This window comes from Neolamprologus multifasciatus, chromosome 5 (assembly GCF_963576455.1).
Source record: "Neolamprologus multifasciatus chromosome 5, fNeoMul1.2, whole genome shotgun sequence".
Classification (NCBI taxonomy): Eukaryota; Metazoa; Chordata; class Actinopteri; order Cichliformes; family Cichlidae; genus Neolamprologus; species Neolamprologus multifasciatus.
The window spans coordinates 34778279-34797085 of record NC_140443.1 but is presented as its reverse complement, the minus strand read 5'-3'; the positions used below and the strand labels follow the sequence as shown (position 1 = coordinate 34797085).

Sequence of the window (18807 nt, the reverse complement as noted above, 5' to 3'; positions counted from 1 at the left end):
AGACTGCAATCAAACTGACCCCTGGGGTCGCACAGAGGTGGACTGATGTAGAAGCTGCCGCTTTTACCTGAATAAACATGCAGTTATGCAGTGACGTGGGTTTGCACCTGTGTGAAGGAGCAGCGACGCTCTACCTGTTGATTAGACCCACGTGCAAAACCCAAACTTGGTGCGTGTGTGTGTGACTGTGAGCGAGACAGCTGAGCGCAGGCGGAGCGCTTAGCCGCCGGCCGTGAAGGGGTTAAAGAGTTTACTGTGTGCGGAGCGGCAGGCTGGAGGTTAGAGAATGTTGCGGTGCAGAGCTCGTGGACGCGGCGGCAGTAGCGGCGTACAGCAGCGCACCGAACGCGGCCAACTTCGCCACAAAGCCGCCAATACTGCACAATAAACACGCCATGTCGGAGCGAAGGAGACTCTGTGGATCTGACTGCGCGCGGTCCTACTACTAGCGAGCGTGTGTGCGCGCGTGTGATAGAGAGAGAGAGGGAGAGAGAGAGGAGTGAAAGAGAGAGACAAGGAGAGGGCTGCTCTTTTGCTTTCTGTGGATATCGCCTTCATGGACGGGCAACGGGGCTTTTACGAGATGGAGAACCCAACAGAGAACCCCAGCAAGGCGGCGGAGTATCTGAAGGAGCTGAATAAGATCATCGAGACCCAGCAGGGGCTGCTGGAGAAGCAGAGGGTCCGGATTGAGGAGCTGGAGCTCCAGGTGACGGATCTTTGCAAGGAAAACGTCTGTCTAAAAGATCAGCACCAACGGCACCTGGCCACCTGCAGGCTCCAACAGGGCAACCTCTCCGCCCTGGGAGCCATCAAAGAGAATGTCATGCAGGAAAAGTAAGTTATCTGGCATTGGGTGGTGCTTGGCTTGGCTGAATAGGATGCTGTCAAAGTTTATTTTCCTCATCTTGTTATTCGCTCCGCGGCTGGAGAGATATGTTGTGTGTCTGTTTCATCTCAGCAACCAAACCAAATTCCCAGTTCTTCGCCACTTTGTCACGGATCAGCTCTTTAATTGTCCGTGTAACGTGCACACTGTCAGGGATTATTTCAGGCTTACACAAGGCTGTGCGAGCTGTGCACGCGTATTGCGTAATGGATCCCGTCAGGCGCACCGCTCAATAGATATGCAACCCCATGAAAATGATATTGTGTGGAGCTCAAACTGTATCGGATCATGGTGGTCGAAGTCTGAATCGGTGGGTGTGACTTTCTTTGTATTTTCGCAGGAGAGAAAAGCGCGACCCGTCTGTAGCTGCGTTGTGAGGAAACAAGTTTACGCATCCTTTGCTTAGTTAAGAGTTCAACCCCAGGCGAGTGGTCAGATGCTGTGTGTCATACATTTCCTGTGCCAGGAGCTCTCAGTGAGATGAGAAATTAATGTATGCAAACACCTTGAATTTGACTTGGACTCCTCACCAAAGTGGAGGGCTTTTACAATTGGAAAAGACGTAGTTGTGTTGGAGAGCAGCCGAGTGCCACTATCAGGAGAGAAATGCTGCCTAAACATGCTGGGTTAACTGCTTAGCAGATGGAAGTACAAAATCAGGCTGTGATACTCTTGTGGTGTTGCATCTAAACAAGGATTCCCCATGGATTTATTGTGCACTGTGTTATTGACAAAAACAAGCAGCTTTACACATTCAGGACACTGCTCTCTGCTGATGAGATTACTTATTTGCACTTTTTCATTATGTTTGAATATGATAGACATATACATTTAAAAAAGTAATTATTAATTCTCACTCAAAAATATAAATCATTTCACACACTTTGAGACACTTATCTCAAATTGGACACGGAAAGCAAATGTCTGAAAAAGCAGGTCCATCAGGACTACTGCAGAGTGCTCAAGCTGCTCGCTTTCAGAAATGTTGCACTGTTGATTACTTTTCCATGAATCTATGCAATCAATACATGAAATGCAAAGTTAACATGAGACATTGATCACCAATATAGCAATGTTACAGTCTACTTGTTCATGTACTTCATGGGCCATAGACATCCTTGTTTGATTTGACAGTTTGAGCAGTTACCCTACGCAGGTTCCTTATCAGTTCTCAATTCTTTAGTATTTAGGTATGAGCACAAAGCAACAGTACAGAATAAAAATAATAAGCAGCACACGCAGACTTCAAAGTGGTCACCACAGAGATCGTGCTATAGACAGTTGAACAGGCGGAAACAGAGGATGCAAACTGACTGCTCATCAGTTTGCTACCTGTTGAAGTTCAGGTTGGTGGGCTGGGGTCAGCGCTCACTCAGCTTCATCATCAATCTGGATTCTTGGTTAGTTTAGCCTTAGCATGCTTTGTGTGCAGACCCTTGCAAAGAGCTGAAGTTTTGTTAGCAGCATAATGCGTTTGTTTCTGTTCTGTACGCAGTTTGCACTTCACCATCGCACTCTCATCCTTTTGTGCAATAAAATTAAAAGCAATATCCATAACCACGCTGTAGACTGTGCCACTATTTTCTAGAGGTGGGGATCACCATACATCCCACGATACGATATTATCACAATACTTAACGCACAATACGATATTATTGCAATTTTTAAAAATATTTTGCGATATTCAGATTCTGTACATAAAGGTAAACTTTATCAATATTCATTTTATCTAATATCAAAGTCTCACACTCAGTCTTTCTCTCATTTCAGTTTTATTGTTGACAAACTGAACGGTTTGTATTACAGTCTAGTCCAACTTAACTGAATCAACCATCTGGTACAATTACAGCTATTCTGAACTATGCAGTTTATGAAAACTATGCAGCCCCTTCAGCAACTGAAGAATTTGAAAGTAAATTAAAACAAAATATAATTTTACATTAAATAAAAAAGTTTTAAACTTAATTAAAATAAAACGTCTTAAATTAAAATAAGTAAATCCATCCACCTTCATCCGCTTTATCCGGGGCCGGGTCGCGGGGGCAGCAGCCTAAGCAAAGAGGCCCAGACCCCCTTCTCCCCAGCCACCTCCTCCAGCTCATCCGGGGGAACACCAAGGCGTTCCCAGGCCAGCCGAGAGATATAATCTCTCCAGCGTGTCCTGGGTCTGCCCCGGGGCCTCCTCCCGGTGGGACATGCCTGGAACACCTCACCCAGGAGGCGCCCAGGGGGCATCCTTACCAGATGCCCAAACCACCTCAACTGGCTCCTTTCGATGTGGAGCAAATAAGTAAACTGTCATGTTTATTGCTGCCAAAAACAAGTTAAACACATTTGGACAGTGAAGGATTCAGGAGTCAGGATTCTTGCTCAGAAAAAGGATCAACATGCTCTGAAGTCAGAGCACAAAAACCTTTTTTGTAACAAAATATCGATTTCTGCTGTCCCTGTATCGATACATTATTAGCAAACAAAATATCACCATACTACACAGTATCGATTTTTTTTCCCCCCACCCCTACTATTTTCCTCCTCCAGCAAACAAACTGAAATCGTGATTGTAGTGCAAGTGCAATTGTAACCAATAAGCACAATTCATAGGCAAGCAGCTGTGTTTGAACAACAATGAAAATATGGAGCCAAGGAGGTTCCTTCCTGTTGAAAGGGACTTTTTCCTTCCTACCATCGCCAAACTGAAGTAACATGGAATACAACACAGTTACACAAACATGTTCATTCAGACCTTGTGAAATAAAAGATGGTAGCCTTCAACTGGGCAGTAACCACTTCATGGGCATTCTTTGCATAAACTTTTAATGAAAAAGACCATTTGGATTTATTTTGTGATTCTTTCAAGTTGCTTGCACATTACTTGAAACACTTGCTATCATCAAGTGACTTAGCTTTTTTAATATCCCTTCTGTCACAAACCCGCTCACTGTTATGAACGAAGCTTTGACTGAGACGTTTGACTTCCAGGAGATATAAGATACTGAGCATACAGCCCCGCATTAAAGGATTTCTTTCTGCAGTCATCTGAAAATGTGTTTTGTGGTGAATTGCTTGAACTATAAAGTGTGAAAACATAAAACGGAGAATAGCAGAAAGTGATAAATGACTACAGCAATTATTTTATTATCAAAGCTGCTGGGAACTGACTAAATCCAGCTGCATTTAAAAATATAATACTGTATGGAGGGTATGATCTCTGTTTAAAGCCTGTCCAGTGAATGAAACACCTTGAAGTTATCTTTTGAAGTTTAAGCACTAAACTTTAAGGACAATTTGAAAGCGAAGCAGCTGAAGCTGCAATATTCTGACATGTTTTGTGATTGTCAGCTAAAATATGTACTGGCTTTGTAAAATAAGGCAGTTTTGTCAGATGCTGTCTGCATCGATTACATTTATCATTTTTACATTACCTTTGCCTTTGTCAAAGGAGCTTGGAAAGAAAAGCGTCTGGACTTCTTTAAGTTACTTGAAGACGTTTCACCTTCATCCGAGAAGCTTCTTCAGTTCTAAGGTCAAATGGTGTCCCAGATTTAAACCTAGTGGGAGTATCCTCACATAGAGGGACAAAAGGACCCCCTGATGATCCTCTAATCGCCTGAGCCAAGGTGTGGAACTGGGTGTGGGTCCCAATCAGCCAGAGTTCCGGGTGAGCTCATTGTGAAACCTGGCCCCACCTTATCATGCGAATTCCTGAGGTCAGATGGCCCAGGATGTGAGTGGGCGTTAAGGCGTCTGGGAAGGGAACTCAAAACTGGATTATAGATGGCAGAGAGTTGGTGTCGTAAACCACCGCCTCTGTTCAAAGATGGTCGCTCACAGTGGACATAGATGCTTCTTTCACTCCTCTGTCAAACCATCTGTCCTCTCGGACAGAGGTGAAACGTCTTCAAGTAACTTAAAGAAGTCCACACGATTTTCTTTGCAAGCTCCTTTGACTATGATGACCTGGATGACTGAGAACCTTCACAGACATACCTTTGCCTTTAATGTACAAGCTGCCGGACTGCTGACCACAAAGAGAAAATCAGATATTAAAATGGGCTTTGTCATAGTTTCTATGGATAATTTCTCCTCCTTTCTTTCAGTGGTGGTTGAAATAACTTCTACCATCCGGCAACTGTTCCGACTGACTTAGGAACATTTTGAAATGTTTTTAAGGGTATAATTTTGTAAAAACATTGTCCTGACTTTTTGGACTTTTATATTGCACATAGACAATATAAAAAATGAATGTTGTTACCGTGACTTCACTCGCTGGGTGGTGAAGGCTGGGTTTGAAGCCTCAAGATGAGCCTTTTTGCTGCCGTGAAAGTATTGATAACGTTGCCTGAGGGGATATTAGATACGATGCGATAAAATCTCTGATTACAGTGCTGTCATGGTTTCCTTCACGTCCTACATCCTCCTATGTGCTTTTAATGTAAATGTGAAACTACAGCATCTCCAGTGGTGAATGATCAGCTCTACAGTCTAATGGCTCGTTTAATGATCCCTGCACAAGTTCAGACACCAACAGTTACGCTGCAGCTGCTGCTCAAAATGCTGCCGTCACAAAAAGTAGTTCTGCTCAGAAAAGCTGCTTCTGCTGCAATAACCTGGCTGTGTGCAGTGCGTGATACAACAAAGCCCTTTTTCACCTATGACATCATTATCATATTTACTTGCTTATCACTTGTATGGGACTATAAATAGCTCTTGGTGCGACACAGATGACGGCAGCTCGTTTCACCTCCTGGGATTTTCCGACCTATTATGGCTTTTTAGTTTCCAAGTGGGGACGATATGTCTCTGAATTCTCCCGAAATTGTGTAAAACTGTATTACATAAGAGTTTGGTTTGGTCAAAATCACTTCTTTTATGCACAAACACACACAGCTGACAGGGAGTCCTGTCCCCTGTGTTCTGTCCACAGTTGGGCCACGTCAGCTGTTCTTTTTGTGCTGACCACAGTCAGCATATAGTCCTGGCCTTGACTGGAGGACCAATGGGAGAGCTCTGTTCCTCATGGGCCCTCTGACAGACGTCTGCACACAAACACACAGACACGGAGTGCATAATGTTAGTGTCACCACACAGTCAGACGGGTCACCCTGTTACTCCGGGTAGTCAGTGAAGTAAGAGCTGCTTCAGAGTCTGTTTGTGTGTTGCTACAGTGGGATCGTGTTATCCTCAACTTTACTCCCTATGAGCTAATCCTCTGTGGAAAGGCTGCTTCCCCCTGTTTACGCTTAAATGTTTAAAGTTTACATAGGACACAAGGTCACCCAGCTCTTATCAAAGTCACGTGTGATGTGTTGTGGGATCTGGAACAGAAGTGTGTAGAAGATTCTTTTGACATTACAGTTTTCATGTCCATTGCTAAGTTTTTAAGAAGGATCAGTGATATAAAGAACAATATATAATGTTTCTAGTAGGGCTGGGCTATATCATACCGTTCACGGTAATACCGGTGTAATTTTGGGCAACGATAGGAAAATGAAATATCGCGATAGAATATGGGTAAAACGCGCATGCGCACTGCTTATGTTTACATACGTACATGACGGCGATGCAGAATGAGAAGAGCGAAAGCGGATCGTTGAATGAAACGATGAACCAGAACTGGTTTGTTAAAATGCTGCAACCTCAGTGGTGTGGAACTGGTTTAGCTTTCGTCCGTCAGATACACAACAAAGCACTATTTTTGGTAGAGCATGCTAGCGGGCTGTCGTTATTACCGTGTTGTTTGGAAAATACGGCACACTTAAAATCAATCCTTTGATTTTTCTTAAAGTCGACAGTGACCTTTATAATCCCGTGTGCCTTATGTATGAACTCTGGTTGTGTTTACTGACCTCGAAACGATCTTATGTACACGGGGCTCGAAAATCTGTCAGATGTTTCAGTACGACTTTGCTAAACTACGAAGCCGTACCGCTTGATGGACTGTCGGAGCATTACGGCTCCGACAGTACGTATCACCTCGCGGAGTGATACGTACTGTGCTTCAACATAATATTACCGTATTGTGTGTGTATAACCTGTTTTTAAGTTTTGTGGATATTAAACATGGTTGTGCTGAGGATATGTCGGCCAATTTCCACTAGAAATGCCTTTTGGTTAAACTGTCAGCAACGAATTTTCACTGTTAAATTTTTATATAACTTTAATGCACCTAAAAAAACAGCTGCTTGTTTAAGTGAAAATACATTGATGGGGTTTTTTGCACTAATAAAGTTGTGGAGTTGTAAAGTATTTTGTCTAGTGTCAATTATATCGTCAGTTATATCGTTATCGCAAATTTTCAAATGTATATGGTGATAAATATTTTTGGTCATATCGCCCTGCCCTAGTTTCTAGGCAGGGTCATTTTACCTTTTGAGGTGTTCAAGATACTTTTGGATGCTTTAATGGAGGGCTACACACACAGTTTTGGCTCATAGTTTTTGAATTGCAGTGAAAGTCGATAAAGGGATTTGAGGTTTTAAGGGTATTTAATAAGCCACATTCATTAAGTGAATTCCAGCGTATTTTGCATTTGCACACAGCTCATGCTCAAACATTATATACAGCAGAGAAATCAGTGACAGATTTCTGATACATTAAGCGACACTTTGGGCAGTATCCCTTTCAAATAAACCTGCATTCAAATAAGCTGACTCGTAAATCTGACTAAACTGGATAATCACTTAGAATTCTTCAAAACAAAACAACAAAAAATCTGCAGTTTTTCTGGCTTTGGCTGGTCTGGACAAAAAGATATTTGAAGACATCATCTTAGGGTCTGTGAAGCTGCCTGGAAGTGTCATCACTACAAGAAATCAGCAGATAAATGGATGCACACAGACCTCACGTGTGCAAATGTGAGTTTCTGTTTCATCACTGGGGCGATCGTGGCTCAAGAGTTGGGAGTTCATCTTGTAATTGGAAGGTTGCCGGTTCGAGCCCCGGCTCGGACAGTCTCGGTCGTTGTGTCCTTGGGCAAGACACTTCACCCGTTGCCTACTAGTGGTGGTCAGAGGGCCCGGTGGCGCCAGTGTCCGGCAGCCTCGCCTCTGTCAGTGCGCCCCAGGGTGGCCGTGGCTACAATGTAGCTGCCATCACCAGTGTGTGGATGACTGAATGTGTTTTGGGGTCCTTAGGGACTAGAAAAGTGCTATATAAATACAGGCCATCACTTAGAAGTTCATAACAATTGTTTGTTTCAAACAGAGAGAATTCTGTTAATATTCTGGGTACCAGTTTCAGCTGTAAATTAATACACATTTGGATCAGCGCAGTAATGTGTTTTTAATAGTTTTTGGATGCAAGTACGTGAGCAGACTTAAAAGCCAAGAAGAATCAAGTTTATCAGACTTCGATGAACAGACGGTAGACGGTTCACATCACGCTCATTTTTCTTTTGCATTTGTTCACAAGAAGAATTTAAAGACGTCCTTCTTGGGGGTGGATCGTTACTATCATTTGGTTTTTTTTACAGGTCAGAACAAAGTGGCTGTAACTAATCTGACTGTGGGGTATTGAGTCGATCAGCTGTTGGGAATTATTTGCTTAGTTGCTTTTGCTTTAATGTCATCTCAGTTTGAGTGTGAAAAAGACATTTGACTACTTTAGCCTTGATCTGGGAAACTGGCAAAAAATAACCACACGAGTAGGTAATAAGAAAATGAATTATTAACTAATTATTAATTATGAATTTTGGAGTCCCTACAGCTGAAATTTTGTCCTTCCTTAATCGCTATATATATATATATATATATATATATATATATATATATATATATATATATATATATATATATGTATTTATGTATTTATTTATTTATTTTTTGCCTGTCCTGTTTGGCTCTTTTGCCATCAGAATTATTGTCTAAAGGCGAAGAAAGATGCCCAACGGATTTATTTTACCAAATTGACCATCCCAGCTTTGCCGTAATGGTCCATTTGATTCACCTTTTATTGTTTATTTTATTTTCACTTGCTGAATACAGGACAGAGTTGACTGGGGGAAAGAAAAGGGAGAAAGACAGAGGGAAAGAAAAACAGCTGAGAAGAGGGACGGGAGAGAAGGGCAAAAAACTATAAGCAACAGAATAAGCAGGAAAAAAAATACATATATCGATCACCTGTTGAGAAAGAAAAAAGAAAACAAGCAGAAGAAAACGAGAGCAATAGAATAAACAACATCACAATGATATATGGGAATATGACAGTAAATACTAAATATTAAGCATTATTGTGCAGCACGTAAGATCGACAGCACACAGTGTGCTTTGAGGTAGGAGCCAAAAAGGGTGTAGTTTGTGTGTGTGAGTCCCCGTGTGTACACCTGTGAGCATGAGCGCGCTTGTATTTAAAAGGTTCCTTCATGTAATGATCTGCTAGAGGGTGTGGGGGGGCCACTGCCCCGTCCTCCAGGGCATGAAGCAGGTATGGAGGAGATCAAAACTCCAGACATCCAGAGGCCCCCAGAACACAAGAGACCAAGGAAGACCAGCCGCGCCACTGTCCCAGAAGCCAGGGGGGGTTGCAGTGACGTGCCCGTGAGCTTTGCCAGCAGCCAGCTGTGCCAGAGTGACCAAGCCCCAGGCCGAGAGGCCGGGGGCACCCCACCTCCAAAGTGGCCCGAGCGAGCCCCAGGCTCCAGGCCGCTATATAATCGCTATATTTTGGTATTTCTGTGAGTTCAAATTGCAACCCAAGTTTTAATATGATAATAATGAAGGAATTAATTTAATATTTCCTTAAAAATATGATTTCTAGACTATTTATGAGCATGTCCTCTGCAGCATATGGAGCAGTAGCTGCTGTATAACATGCTTTAAAGCCTTAATAGGGTTTACTCAGCCAGCTCTGTGTCACATTGCGTTCCCTCAAAGGGACCAGAGAATGAACAATCCCCTGGACGTCCTTCACCCATCCCAAGAGCTGTTCTTTTGAAAGGGTGTTTATTTCAAAGTTGGACTCGAGGCTTTATCACTTCAGTGTGTTTACATGTGTGTGCGCAGCGCTGCAGGGAACAACATCTCGCTGGTCAGCAGCTCAGATTTCACAGCAAATCGCGAGTCAGAATCGTTTCCTGCCAGAAGACATATGAAAATTGGTCCGGAATACAACATCGTTTTGACTTTATGAGTAAGCACATATGCCACAGATGCTGTGGGAGAGCTGTGAAATATGAGCTGTTCTTTTAAAAAATATATATTTATTTATTTGATTTAAAGCTGAAATGCATTTCACACAGAGAACAGTGTGGATTTTGAACCCCCAGGGTGGTCTTGACAGGCTGCCATTTGAATGCAGAAGATGAGAAGAATAAATAAAGTTTCAAAAGGAGAGAACACATTTTGCAGTGAAATATTCATGGAGACTGTTTTGGAGGTAGAAGAGACCTTCTGCTTTATATGAGTCTGTTAATGTTTATTCTCAGTATGTTACACCCTCTGTTGTTATGATGCGGGTAAACCTTCAAAAGAGTTAATAGAAAAACATAAGAAAACCTGCACATGAGAAGTGCAAAATGTGGTGATTTATCACACAATCAGGACAGGCATTAGAAGGCAGATGGTAATGAGAAATTGATAGATTGCCAGACCCAAAGGGGAGAAATAAACTCTAACTTGGTGAACACAAACTCCAGGACTGCATTCAATCAAAGTTGAGAGACTATTTCCTCTAATATACCAAATCTTTTCCCATGATGTTCCTCTTACCCCGTGGGGTCTGATCACCGTATGAGATTGAAAAGTTAATTAACCTTCTTTTTTATTCCTCCTTGAAAGGTCTTTATTGTCTGTGTTGGTGTCAACCAGATATAATTTCCAATTAAAACATATTTTTGTGGATAATAACAGTAACCAAACTGTGTCACATCAGGGCTTTTTTTTTTCACAATGACTCCTCTTGTTGTGGAGCTACAACAGGATCTGTGGTGTTCTGTAAGCACGGCAGCAGTGCTTGACAAGTGAAGTCTAAAACTAGATTAATACACAAAGTGTCTGTGGCCCATTAAGGTTGTCAAGAAGCCCAGTAGCTTATTTTGGTTGTTTGCACATGTGCATTGTGGATAAACCTAAGGTCTTTTACAGGAGACTCAAGGGGGACCAACTTGCTAGATAAGCTGTGAGATCAGTTGGCGTCTATAAAAAAAATCACTGTTTAGAATGAATGTGCAATCAGCTGTTTGTCTCTCCAAGACCATCTCTCTGTGTTAGCCTCGCAAAAGACTAGCAATCTGTCCAGGGTGTATGCTGCTTCTTGCACTATGGTAGGCAGTGTTGGGGAGTAACGGAATACATGTACCGCCGTTACGTATTTAAAATACAAAATATGAGTAACTGTATTCCGTTACAGTTACCGTTTAAAAAGGTGGTATTTAGAATACAGTTACTTTGTTGAAATAAATGGATTACACGGCGGTACTTCCCTGTTTCATATTGTGGCGGGTCAGGACTGTTTGGGTTTTGTTTGACAGCTACGTTCTGTTGTTCCAGGCGGCAGCGTTACGGTTGCCATGGTTACAGGGTGACGCTCTCTCTGCGTGTTTCCTGGGTGAGAGAGCGCCTGTTGTTGTTGTTGTGCTAAGCTAATAGGCAGAATGCTACAGGTATAGCTCTAAAGAATGTAGCCTCATGGGCAGTGTAGTCCGTGCTGCAGGGAGAATGGACTGTCATACACGTTATGTGTCTGTGAGCGAGGGAGAGAGAAAAAGGAAAAGTACGAGCTGCCATCGAGCAGAAACGGGAGCTGGAAGCATGTAAATATAATAATAACCACTGCAGCCAAGAAGAGTGCCTGACGAGCCCAGTTGTAAGTAAGCTATTAAGACTCGACTGTACACCGTGTTCGTGTTTTCCTCCAAAAACAATAAGTTCCGTTGGAGCAGCCTTTCAACGCCTCTCTCTGTCTCTGCTAGCAAAGTTGACCCAGACAACAAAGTAAAGCTAGTTTTCGGCTACGAGTATTAGCCAGAGGTCCCTTTACTACGGTTCGGAGCCGCGGACCTTCAGTAACAGTAATAAATCACAGCAATAGTACATTCATGTAGTTGTAAACAGCATGATAATATATTAAGTAATCCAAAGTATTCAGAATACGTTACTCTCATTGAGTAACGGAATACGTTACAGAATACATTTTGGGGCATGTAATCTGTAATCTGTAATGGAATACATTTCAAAAGTAACCTTCCCAACACTGATGGTAGGTGTGTTAGGCTGGTTACAAGTTTCGCAAGTTTTGGTGTTGCAGATTCCTTTGGGGTTGGGTCGCCAAGGACATCCAGCATCACAAATGTGCCAAATCAATTGGAGTGGACCCTCATGAATAAGGGAACAACTGAACGGATTAAATGATATTTTACAATTTTTCAGATAGAAAGTGGTGCAGAAAGGTGAAGATGTCAGTGCACAGCTCAAAATATCTAACATAAGATAAAATCGCCAGCATTAGATGATGAAACTTTGAACCTTAATGTGGTCCAACTCCAGTTTGTCTTGTTGATGGTTAGTCAGATGGTTAGTATATCCATTTACAATGCATTATTCTGCAGCTGTGACGTGAGCTGAAAGAGATGCTTATTAGCTATACACGCTTTCACGCAATAACTGCAACAGTTTCTATGTAACCATAAGTAACAATACAATAAGGCTTGTTTTCAACTCTTGGAACAACAGAATATGGCACAAAGCTTATGTCGAGCTATATGAAAAATTTGATAATAGACTGTAATGGTTTTCACCCTGGAGGCTCCTGTGCTGGCACCAGACAGTATCTGTTAACATAGTAGAGGGCTCTGATAGCCAAAGGCTCTGCCTCCTAGGAACTACAAGTAAGCCTGCAGTCTGAAAGCTCTATTGGCATAATAATAAGTCCATGAGACTCAGAGCCTGTAGTTGCTCTGCCCCAAGACTGTGGAATGCACTTCTACCAGATCTCTGGTTTATAAATTCTCTTTCTACTTTTAAATCACCTCTCACAACCCGTCTGTTCACAACTGCACAGCCGTCATTATTACTTGGCCGTAGTGGATTGTTACCTTAATTAGTTTTATAGTTGTGGTTTTATTTGTTTACTTTTTGTGTATATGTTTTTATTTTGCTTTTCTAGTGTAAGGTGACCTTGAGGGTCTTTAAAGATTATTATTATTATTATTATTATTATTATTATTATTAGGGATGCAACAATACCAATTTTTTCAAACCGATACGATATCGATACTTGCCGATACAGAGTACAAAAAATGATACTTCTACCAAACACACACACACACACACACACACACACACACACACACACACACACACACACACACACACACACACACAAATGCAATGAATTGGAAGACAGGTTTTATTTTATTCTCTGCCGATAAAAAATAAAATCTTAATAAAAATGACCACAAAAAAATTTCAAGTGAAAAATAAGCACTTCTGTTAAATTATTGCGGAGTCTCCACATTGTAATTTTACAAAATATCACTGAACTATTGGCACTGTCTCGAGCTTTCAGAATAATAAATAAACACTTCTGTTTCAAATAAAATAAATACAAATTAGGTTTGCGAATAAATTAAACTTTTAAATTATTGCAGAGTGTCCATATTGTAAACAAACAAACAAAATAATTATTATTAAATAAATAATAAATAAAATAATAATTGGCTCCCTAGTGGCCAATCTAAAAAACGACAACAGAAATGACAAGCCACCCTGTGATTAATGAAATAAGTTGGTATCGGTTCATGGTATCGGTTAACTTTTACGAGTATGAGTAAACACACATTTTACAGTATCGGCACCGGTATCGGTGCATCCCTAATTATTATTATTATAACTGTGAGGATTTTGACATTAGAGGCACTAGAATTCCAAAAAACTGGCCAGACTGAGCGACAAATAAGCTGTTTCTTGAAGAAGTTAACACTTAAGTTTCTTCTAAAATTTGTAATTTTAAATAGAATTTGATACAAACAAGTATTTAAGATTAATTTTGGGGGGCTTTTATTAGTTTTACAAAGTTCAAATAAATTTTGGATCACATTCGGTTGCACAAAAATAGAAAAGGTGTTAAAAAAGGAGTGTCATTGTGAACAACTCATTGCCTGCATTTTAAAACTGATCTCACAGTTGGCTCCAACAGCATAGGAAGCACATTTTAATGAATTCATTATTGTAAAAGTACATTTGTGCTTCACGTGCAGCCTTTCTCTCACTGCTGCGACTCAGTTCACAGCCCTTCACCTCATCAGCTCTTCTCCTGAAGCCTAAAACCCATCCGATTTTGCAGCTCCGCTACAGATTTTCACTTTACTTTTCTTGGATTAGTTCTCCACACTCTGTGACTCTGTGTTCAGTTCAGCTATGCTTCCCTGCTGCTCTACGCCGCCAGCAACCTGTCCATTTTTTCACACGTTCCATTAAACACTGCTCTGACCTGGCTCGGCACCCTGTTTGTGTCTCTTTCAGCCCTGCAGTAATTCTTCATCTTTCATCTAACTTCATTTCCCTATATATTAATCAATTACAGCTAGCTACCTCATGTTAGAGCAGCCCCTTTGGTGGAGGTACTATACTCATGTACTTAAATTGTTCTTTGCTGGTTATTGGTTTTTGATTTGGTGGTCTGTGAGCACACACGCACACTCTCTCTCTCCGGAGTGAAGTTTTGGGGAGAAGACAGGAGGAGAGGAACTGAAGAGCGGCATATCAGACTGTAATTCTGCTTCCTGGTCCCAGCTCTGGATAGTCGAGTTTCTGGGTGTTTAATACATTTGTTCACATTTCTAGAACTACTTTAGCTCCATCTAAAGTATGATGGATGCCATCTCTCCTGATAAGATCAGGTTTTCCCAGAAGGTTTTCGAATTATGTATGAAGCCAATGTCCTTTTCTGGACACCGTCAGTGGTTTCAGGAGCACGTGCAGCAGAACATATCACTACTGGTAGTATCAGAGTGCTACATTGTTTTAGCAAAAGTACACACTGACTGGTTATTCATTTTAGTCACCTCTGATGGATGTAGATTACCAGATCTGTACTTATCCAGAGTTGTATGTAGTTGATTATGTTCATGTTTGTAACAGCTGATTATTTATGGTCATTTTGACACAGGAGGCTGTGGGGATTGAGTCGTGTGTCTGTTCAGTTTGTCTTTGTTTTTCAGCCCTGCAGGTGTCTGCCTAATAAAGAGGCCACCTTATGGTATGATCATTAACAAAGTTAGCTGAATTGCTGTTGCGTATATTTAGAACTGATTCAATAACACTGACCCGTGACTCATTGTTAAAAGGATAACTGATTGGACAGAAGTAAAAATGTAAATTAGTTTGCATATAATATCATATCATGGCCTGGTGATGGAAATGAGGAATTTTATTGATAGCGGCCTTTGATTGTTCTGTTTGGTTTAGTTGGGCTGATCCTGATTGAACCAAGTTCATGTGAAAAATTTAAAGAAAATTACTGCAAACACAAAATGGTAAATGGCCTGTATTTGTATAGCGCTTTTACTAGTCCCTAAGGACCCCAAAGCGCTTTACACACCCAGTCATCCACCCATTCACACACTGGTGGAGGCAGCTACGGTTGTAGCCACAGCTGCCCTGGGGCAGACTGACAGAAGCGAGGCTGCCATATCGCGCCATTGGCCCTTCTGGCCAACACCAGTAGGCGGTAGGTGAAGTGTCTTGCCCAAGGACACAACGACCGAGACTGTCCGAGCCGGGGCTCGAACCGGCAACCTTCCGATTACAAGGCGAACTCCCAACTCTTGAGCCACGATCGCCCCAAAAGATATAAATGGCATTATTTATGCAAAGTGCATACTTTGTGCTGTCTGAAAGGTAATGATCTGACCTTAGATTCAGTTTTTTAAATGAGTTTTAGTAACATATATAAGAGATAATAAGACAATAACATATTTTTAAATACTGTAATACCATAAAAAGCTCCAGTACGACCGCTGGGGTTGAACAGTTGAATTTTCAGATTTTTCAGCCTCTTTGTGTTCTTGTTCAGACTCCAGTGTTAATACTCATTACTTGTTACTTTTTAAAACGGTAATGTGTTACTCCTTGGAGCGTGTGATTCATTATCATAGTACCGTAATGAATTACATTCTCATTTAATCCTGGATGACTACTAGTCAGCTCTTCTAGCGCCAATGTATGAAATGCATAATGCATACGATAGCAGATATGAGAGTTATGAGGTTGATCGTCCATTGCATCACCTTTGCATCAACTTTTTTAGTAGCAATTAGCATAAAGATGGTGCTTTGAATGCAGTTGAACTGTCACGAAAGACTCTTTTAAGAATTCGTATTAAGATTCAAATCAGCTGTGACTGCTTCCTTGAAATAAATCGGACCCCTCTGGGAGCTCTGTGTTGAGTCATGCTTATCGATAATCTCATGGCAGTGCAGGAGCACATAATGTTTACTGGAACAGAACGGTACAAATTAGATTTTTTTTTCCTGAGTTTTTGCCAAGAAATGTTTGATGTATGAGGTACCAGTGTAATGATGCCCAGAGTGTTAAGAGACGGTTTTATTTGCATTCGTCATTAATCATGGCAATTGGTTTAAGACCAAACAAACCTTCACTCATAAAACACCTGTAAAGTTCCTCTTGAAGGTTTAGAAAGCTCTGTTGTTCGCGTTAGCTTTCAGCGGTGCTTTCTGTTAGCGCCTGTCTGCCTTTGACAGCACTTTAGCCCCAATAACTGTCATCTCAGTCAGCAGATTTCCACGTGACTGTTGTCAGAGAACTGTTGTGAAGCTGCTCTAATATTTTATGGGTTGTATTCTTTATGATGTGAATGTCTTTACTCACACTGTGCTACAATCAAAGGAACTTGCTTGCAAAACAGATATGCACTTTTCTTTTCAAAGTATTTCAGTGAAGTGCTCAAAATTTCAGCCAATTTAATGGTCATTGAATATGGTAATGATCATATATTGTGCAGGTTGTGTGAACGGGAAAGGGAAAAGTCTGGAACCAAAGGCTTGGAATCTGCACGGCTTGTTGGAGGTTGGGGAAAATTGTCCAAAAATGTCCAAAAAAATGAACCTCTTATGATTGATGTCACCGATTTCTACCTATTTACTCACTGATTGCACTCCATTAAACAATAGGCACCTACTTTCCTGCATTGTGGTGAATTTATTTACACGAATTTTGTGGATTTTAATAGCATTTTTAGTAACTTACAGTTAAATGGTAAATGGCCTGTATTTATATAGCGCTTTACTAGTCCCTAAGGACCCCAAAGCGCTTTACACACCCAGTCATCCACCCATTGGTGATGGCAGCTACATTGTAGCCACAGCCACCCTGGGGCGCACTGACAGAGGCAAGGCTGCCGAACACTGGCGCCACTGGGCCCTCTGACCACCACCTGTAGGCAACGGGTGAAGTGTCTTGCCCAAGGACACAACGACCGAGACTGTCCAAGCCGGGGCTTGAACCGGCAACCTTCTGATTACAAGGCGAACTCCCAACACGATCGTCCCCTTATAGTTACTTACAGTTTGCAGTTTCCGGTTGGTTAACAAACGTGTGCAGCACACGAAGACACATACCTGCTAGTGCAAAGTAAGAAATTCATGAAAAACTAGAATTACATTCAGCAAAACAGAAATCAGAAGACACGAACAACATAATTTCTCCACTGAGTGAACGTGAAGCTTATACACACAAACTCGCTACAGCTGTAACTGGACATATCCTTAACTCAAGTATCCAAAAAGATGACTTATAAAAGAATTGACCCATTGAACCATTCAAGGGGGGAAGCTATCCATACAGGTTTAACCTTGTTTAGCAACAGGCTGTAAACATTCCTAATGTTAAAAAGATGGTGATTTTAAAAAAGGAGGCAGTCTCCACGTGGCCATTTTTGATTTGCAAGACATATTTCAGGAGTCTGAGACATTACTCACTGAGTAATGTCCTCATGCTTTTCCATCTTCTTTTCTGTTTTTATGGAAAATCTATTATGTACAGCAGTCCTGGAATTTAGTCAAAGAAATGACATTAAATTGATCTACAGTGGCACCATCCACTTCAGAGGAGATGATAACATTTTTCAGTAGGATTTTATCAGGTGTGCAAATGGAGGCCATCTATCATTGAGGTGAATCCATTTCTCTGCCAGCTGAAGGACCTATCATGTAGACTGCTCATCTGTTACATTATTGTGCGTCCAAAGTGCAAAAATGAGCTGGAATTGTAAATTTAAGTCACTAACCTTGTCAGCTATTAGGCAGGAAGTTGCGTGCTAGCATACATGTAGGTTATGTTAAAGTTTAGCATGGTATAAGGATTTGTCAGCTTGATTCCACTCTCCTCTACTGTTTCGTATTCAGTCACTAGTTTATCAATAGCTGCAGGGGATGCTTTCTGGGGAACTTGTGATGAACACATTTAATATGAAACAGCGCCCCTCCTCTTCTACCCTCAGCTTGCACCCTGTCAAAATACTTTATATCCAGGTGTGCTGGCCTCGGGTGAATAGTTGTTTTACAGGATTCTTAGGACAAACTCAATATATCTAAATTAAAATTTACAAGTAGGTGTTTCATGTATTTAGTCTCGGGAACAAAGGAACATTTTCTACTTCCCTAAAAGACCTTTGGTTTTAATAGAGAGGTCCCATATATTTATTAACCATTTGATTTATCGGTTAGCTGATCTTTGTTTAGTATTTTTATGAAATATTGGTTGGCTGATGACCAGTGTTGGTCAAGTTACTTGAAAAAAGTAATCAGTAACTAATTACTGATTACTTCCCCAAAAAGTAATCCCGTTACTTTACTGATTACTTCTTTTCAAAAGTAATTAGTTACTTAGTTACTTAGTTACTTTTTAAAAACACGATTTACAACCTGAATAGGTGATAAAGCGATAGATCGTTCAGCCCAATTC

At 41.2% G+C, this 18807-nt stretch overlaps 1 protein-coding gene and 1 long non-coding RNA gene across 5 annotated transcripts in view; both read left to right on the top strand.

Moving 5' to 3' along the window:
• Window positions 1–201: 201 nt before the first annotated feature.
• Window positions 202–18807, top strand: part of iqsec1b (IQ motif and Sec7 domain ArfGEF 1b) — a 261941-nt gene continuing 243335 nt past the window's right edge. For 2 of the 3 annotated variants that reach the window (XM_085161060.1, XM_085161059.1), the window contains exon 1: window positions 202–837. In XM_085161060.1, coding sequence (XP_085017186.1) covers window positions 557–837 — 281 coding nt within the window. In that variant the 5' untranslated portion in view covers window positions 202–556. The remainder of the gene's footprint in view (window positions 838–18807) is intronic. The other variant, XM_085161069.1, reaches the window with a different exon arrangement.
• Window positions 8656–18807, top strand: part of LOC146519192 (uncharacterized) — a 28768-nt gene continuing 18616 nt past the window's right edge. Inside the window, exons 1-2 of one of the 2 annotated variants that reach the window (XR_014874288.1) lie at window positions 17074–17092; window positions 17401–18623. This is a non-coding gene — a long non-coding RNA (uncharacterized LOC146519192). Of the gene's footprint in view, window positions 18624–18807 lie in introns of both variants that reach the window. The other variant, XR_014874287.1, reaches the window with a different exon arrangement.